At 52.3% G+C, this 6,000-nt stretch overlaps 1 protein-coding gene across 1 annotated transcript; it reads right to left on the bottom strand.

Annotated features, from left to right (window-relative positions):
- Window positions 1-1,637: 1,637 nt before the first annotated feature.
- Window positions 1,638-3,172, bottom strand: Ly6d (lymphocyte antigen 6 family member D). The gene is made up of 3 exons (XM_032890870.1): window positions 3,075-3,172; window positions 2,327-2,425; window positions 1,638-2,179 (listed from the first exon to the last, which is right to left on the bottom strand). Exons 1-3 carry the CDS (start codon window positions 3,124-3,126, stop codon window positions 1,947-1,949), a joined length of 384 nt encoding a protein of 127 aa, XP_032746761.1. The 5' UTR covers window positions 3,127-3,172; the 3' UTR covers window positions 1,638-1,946.
- Between the last annotated feature and the right edge of the window lie 2,828 nt (window positions 3,173-6,000).

Below are 6,000 nucleotides of genomic sequence, written 5' to 3' on the forward strand. Positions count from 1 at the left end.
CCTGTGGTTCATGTCTCACCAGAAAATGACACACGACAGCTGTTCTTTCCATGTCAGCTGTGGCAAGCCATCATAGTGACAAGCCAGCTGGTGACACTGGCTCTTCTCTCTATCCTGGAGCTAGGTGGTCACTGAGCTTCCCGATTTCTGGGGTGGGACCACATTCTTTCCTGTCTCCAGGGATCTTCACCACTAGCATTCCTACGTCTGGCCTGATAGGGGGACACTTAGAAGTCACCTTTGTGCTCCCAGGCTGTTTCCACACTTGGAAATGGTTGGGACTTCAGCTTGGGTTCTCCTAACCCTCTTCTCTGCCCAACTTCCACGTGCGGGTGGTTTTCTATGTCCAGAATACTTCAGAGTGCCTATCGAGAGGAGTAGGAAGTGTTGCAGATGGACTGTGGTTAGCCTGACAAAGAATTCCCTAATGAGTGTCTCCTGATGTTTGACTCTTGTGACCACTAGGAGGCACACTGGTACCAGGCTTAGACCTCAGCTTCAGAAATGGCTGCAGTTCCAGGGAACAGTCACTACACAGCAGCCAATGCAGGGTGTCTCCTGTGGCTCTTGGAAAGCTTCCTAATTTCCGGGCTTGGGACACGTTCCTCCTGGTCTTCCCCTCCATTCCTCTTGCTCACGGTAGATGAGTGCCCTACAGTGTCTGGTAGACAGGGTGGTGGCTCTAGAGCAGACCAACCCTTATTACAGGGCAGTGCTGACTGGGTGTAAGAGTCTATGTAAAACATTCCAGGCTCAGCAGATCCAGTCCACACCTTGCTCTAAGTGAGGACCTGGAGGGCCCCAGAAAAAGAGGCTCGCTGGGTGGAGGTAACAGGGCTCACCCCAGATCAAGCAGTTGCTTGCCTAGACATGGATGCTGAGTGACTTAGGGAGCCTGGATCATATACCACCTCTCACAGCCCTCTTTTGGAAGCAGGGTGTTTAGTGTGCTTTAAGGTTCAGGGTGTAGGTGCATAAGGAGAAGAGGGGCCCTCACTACACCTCTGTTGTCTGCAAAGGGCAGGATTTGCCACACAGGCCCACCTTCGAGGGCCTGCAGGATAGCGGCTGCAGTGGAACGGCTAGCCTGCTTAGCAGCAAGGAGGACTGCATGTTTGGGTATCTGCTGAATACCTCATCCAGCCACACAGTCTCACCCCATTTGGGAAACTACGCACATCCAAGCAGCACCCAGGAGCCTCGGCAGCCGCAAGAACCCATTCCATGGGAAAGCAAGCAGTGTGCCTAGATAGATGGTCCCGAGGGCTGTACTCTGCTCAGGCCCCTTCTAGCCTCATCTTATCAACTTGTACTGAGTCACACCTTCCACCCCAACATACACATCTGGAAGAGTCCCTAAGGAATGAGTGAGGTCATCCTTCACTCACCTTGGGACCTTGGCTATGTGCAGTGCCCTCAAAACTCTCTGAGGAACCCTGGGGAAACAGAATCTCAGGGTTGAGGCCTAGGTTCACTGTCCTTCCTACACACATGAGACTTGGAGAGAGTTTGCCCCTTCCGGGATGGAGTTGCCTTCCAGGGCAGGTGCCAGGCGCTCCTGCTGTATGCTGCCAAGGCTTGTCCAGGGTAACGTACCAGAGGTTCTACTGTCCCACCCACCACTCCACACAGACACAGCATTTTTAGATCATTTATTTCCAAATAGAGGTTCAGGTAGAAAAATAAATGGAACAAGTACAAAATCAGAGGGGATGAAGCACGGCTGTCCCCCATCTTCCATGTTGGGGAGCAGGCTACATCTTCCTGTTCTGGGGCAGGCTCTATGCTCTATATGTCTTCAGCTCTTGGTGCCCACCAGGACCCAGCCCCAGCCTTTAAGGGCATCCCCCAACCTTAGCATCTGGTGCCTCCGTCATGGCTAAGGATGGACCGTGGGAACCCCAAGGACTAGAAAGGAAGGGGCCAGGGAAATTCCTAGCAGTGTGTTAAAGGTAGAACGCCACAACAGAGAGAAGGCTGAGGCCCGTTGACAGGCCTAGGGTGACACTGCTGAGCAGGGCACGTGCAGGTGCAATGTTGTGGAGACTGTCATTGCACAGGTCACTGTTACAGCACAGTGTGACCTCGGCACCACTGCTGACATGGCCCTGCTGGCTGTGGTTGGTGGTGCATGTCTTTGCACATTCTTTCTTCACCAGGTTCCCATTCAGAGGCTCCACTGCACACAGGAGGGGAAAGGGTATCAGGCTACCATGTACCCTGGCTCCCACAGAACGTCTCCCACTCTTGACCACCCACCACTGTCACCATGACTGACCCATCCCCAGTATCAAGCCTAGGGCTGATCTCTTGGCCTTCCACTCACCTTTGGTGATTGTTCTGCAGTAGAAGAAGTCGGATGGACAGGTCTGAATATTCCTACAGTTGTCACTGCTGATGCACTCATGACATCGGAGTGCCTGGGCTGAAGGATGAGGGTTATCAAGTCATTCAAAAGGTCTTTGTCACAACAGAGACTTCAGAATTTATCACCCCAACTCCTGCCCTAGACGCCACAAAGCTTGTCTCTGTGCTTAGCTCAGAAGGTGTCTTGGAGCCCTAGGGAGGATGTTCTAGCCAATGCCACCCCTGGGCAGAGGTCAGGAAGCAGAGGGAGTGAAGAGTGGAGAGAGCACTTTTCAAGGACCTCAGAATGTTCCTGGTCTTTGGAAAGCTTCCCCACCCCAAAGGTCTGAGTTCTGAAAAGCCTGGAGGGAGAGCTTGACCACCCTAGTGTTGCCCAGGGAAGATAAGAGGTGGTGAAGGCAGTCAGAGAAACCCCTCAAGATATCTCCAGTTCTCTTCTCTCTCTCTTCTTCTCTCCCCTTTTCTAAGAGTTAGTGCTAAAATTCCCTGATTCTGAAATAGTGTATATTTATGATCTGGTAAGTTAGGATGTTAAACTCATTTTAAATTTCAAGAGACAAGCACCCCTCAACTAAGCTTACTCTGAACCTAAATTCCAGCTTCCCTCATTGATGACATCCTGTCAGGCCCAGCCTGCCTAGGGCTGTGTGTCTAGTATCAAGCTGCAGCTACCCATCCCTCCCCAGTCCCCAGGTTCAGCCTCTCACCTGGGCTAGCGGCCACAGCCAAGGCCAAAAGGAGGAGCAGAGCTGTTTTCATCCTCAACGTCTTCTGGAAGCAGTGGGGGGCCCTTTCTTTCCCCAGATCTTATAGATGGGGCAGGAGCTGTGGGAGGAGTAAGGGGAGGCCAGATAGCATCATGCAAATCAGGGCCCAACCCACCCTTCTGTGCCCAACAGCCCAGAGCAGGCCTGCCTCCTGCCACCCGGAGGGACTGAAGTTTCTGGTCCCCTCAGCCCTGCAACCTCCCTGAGTTACCTCCAGATCTATCCGGCTCTTGCTCCAAATACTGGGTGCTGCTGAGTCTCCATGCCTCCTGCTGTTGTCTCCGCCATCTCTCTGTCTCTCTGTTCCCTTGTGGATTGTGTACCTGTACCTGGGTCACCTTATCTTTGCCTTTCTGTTTCTGTCTCTTACACTTGGCATCCAATCACCACTGGGTGGTTCCTTTAGTCACAGCCTATGCTAGATGTCTCGATACCCACAGGTTGGGAGGCACAGAGCTTGCATTCCTCTGCTCCGGGCTCAGTGCTTAGTTGAGTCAGTGGGGCCTTGGATTAAGGAACCAACCCCCAAAGCAAATGGCCCTTGCCGACGATGCGGAGGTGACTGTGGGGTGGGGAGAGAGAGAGGCGAGAGTCTCTGTGTATGCTGGGTATAGCCAGGTTAAGGCTATGAAGATACCAGACCACGGAAACTTGGACATCCCAGGAAACTGGGTAGGGACAGGGTAGGACAGAATCATCTGGGGAGCAACAAGCTCTGGAGGTTTCTCATTGCTATGCAGACATGAGTTTTCCTCTCCTCACTCCCTCACTTCCTCCCTTTGCTTGGGCCTCAGGCCCCATTTTCATTGAGCTCTTACCCATATCCCTCACATGAGGGTACTGCCCTCCTCCCACCTTGTAACTATTGCCTGTGAGTCTCTGCCTTGTTTCTCTGTGTCTGAGAGCTCCTCCGGCTGACCTCAGAACCCAGGACCCCAGGCAGGTGTTGATGAAGGTCTCTGACATGGCCCCTGAGCCACACCTATATTCTCTTTGCATGCATAGGAGACATTCTTTGTCCTATGCTCCAGTTCTTAACTGTTGATTCTGACTACTCATCTGGGGGTAGACTGGGTGGGCTCCATAGAATCCTCCTTCTGCTCCTTGTTCAGAGATCCAGGCTATCAGCAATGGGCTAGGCACAGACAAAGATCATTCTTGGACCTGTCCCAGTAGTGTCCCTGAAAAGAGGATGGACAAGCACCAAGGATGGGCAAATCAGAGCTTGCTTCAGGGATGGTTTGCCTGGACCAGGCTGAGATTCTTGGAGCCCTATAGACCTTTGGGTCAACCAGATATGGACTTAAGACCCTTGGCCCCTCCCCTCTGCTTTCCCCTGAACTAACTGGCTCCTAAGCTGAATCAAGTGTGGTAAAGCTATGTGGTTCTTTTCAGAGTAGTTTTTGGACTTGGCAGGACCTGGAATCTGGACGTGGCTTGGATAAGAGCCCCTGGAGAAGAAGCCCCATCTCCACCCCATGCCTTCCCCTGTTTTCCTAGGTAATTAATATCTGGCTCCCGGGGATTTGCTTATGACAACTGGAATACCACAGGAAAGGCCTGAAATTCAGGGTGCTTGTTTCCTTGGAAAGGCCCACCCAGCTCCAGCCTCTCCCCTCCCCAATACATCGGACATAGGGAGAATGGGTAGGTAGAGGGATAGGAGGGTGGTTCCGAGCCTTGAGAACAGAACTTGGGTCTCCATGACAGGAAGGTGACAGAGGAGTTGGCAAACAGGGGAAGATGACTCATTGGGAAACTGCCAGAGAAACAGGTTTGGAGCTTCCGGGCTCAGTGAAGTTCTGGGGTCTGGGAATGAAGGGCAGAAAAGAAGTGGAAGTCTGGGCCTAAGACTGAGAGAAGTGTACAACAGGCTTCACACCCTTGGGAAGGAGGAGGTATCTGCATGCTTGCCTGCTCCCAGGGACCTTCATGAAGGCCCTAGGTGAAGTCTGCATCCATCGTGGAAGGGGTCATTGTCCTTGGCAGATTGCTAAGAGGATCTGTCAACTGCTATCCCCAGCTGGGTTCAACAGAAGTATAAAACAGCCACATACTAAATTTGCCCTTAGAAGACTGTGATTCTGGTGGTAGGAGCTCTTGTGGGTACTGAGGCAGTCAACAAGAGTCCTGTTGGAGGTGGTCAGGCTGGAACCTGGAGGTTCCAGCAATGGAATGGGCACAGGAGTCATTAATTCCCTCAAGTCTGCCTTCTGTACTACTTACAAGTGGAGCCACTACTTTGAGAGCATGGGCCAGAGCTCTCAGTCCTTGGGGATGGCTTCTGGGTCTGGGGCTGAGATCTAATTTCCACCTTTGAGATGCTGGCAGAAGAATATTGCCCGGGAAGTGGGATGAGTGAGACACAGGGCAGGGAACACTCTCATCTGCCCCTCAGACTTGCCTGTTCCCTAACCTTAGCAGGCTGGCCAGGAAGTTGAGAGACAAGCCTGGACTTCTATCTAGAGCAGAGGTCTCCCTGCTCACGGCCCTTCCTCTTGCATCCACGGCTGTGAACACAGAGCTAACAAGAGCCTTGTGAGTGGCGCAGAGGGAAGGCATATGGGTGAAAGAAAGCACAACAGAATACCACAGCCCTTCTGAAAGTACAGTCCGGGGCCCTTTCCTGGCCCGATGAGGGCACTCGATAAACAGATCATATCCCTAGGTTAAAGGTATTAAAACACCTTGGGGTATAAGGTGTAGGCACACTCCAGGATCCCCCAAAGCCACCATGTACTTCAAAGCACCTCATTCACAGTACTTTATAAGAACCTACTGTACTTTAGTCACTTCTTGTATAAGGGACACTGAGGAGGAGAGAGGCAAGCTGCAGACTCGTAGGAGAGAGGGACACAGGTATGCT

This window comes from Rattus rattus, chromosome 1 (genome assembly GCF_011064425.1).
Source record: "Rattus rattus isolate New Zealand chromosome 1, Rrattus_CSIRO_v1, whole genome shotgun sequence".
In the NCBI taxonomy this organism is placed as follows: Eukaryota; Metazoa; Chordata; class Mammalia; order Rodentia; family Muridae; genus Rattus; species Rattus rattus.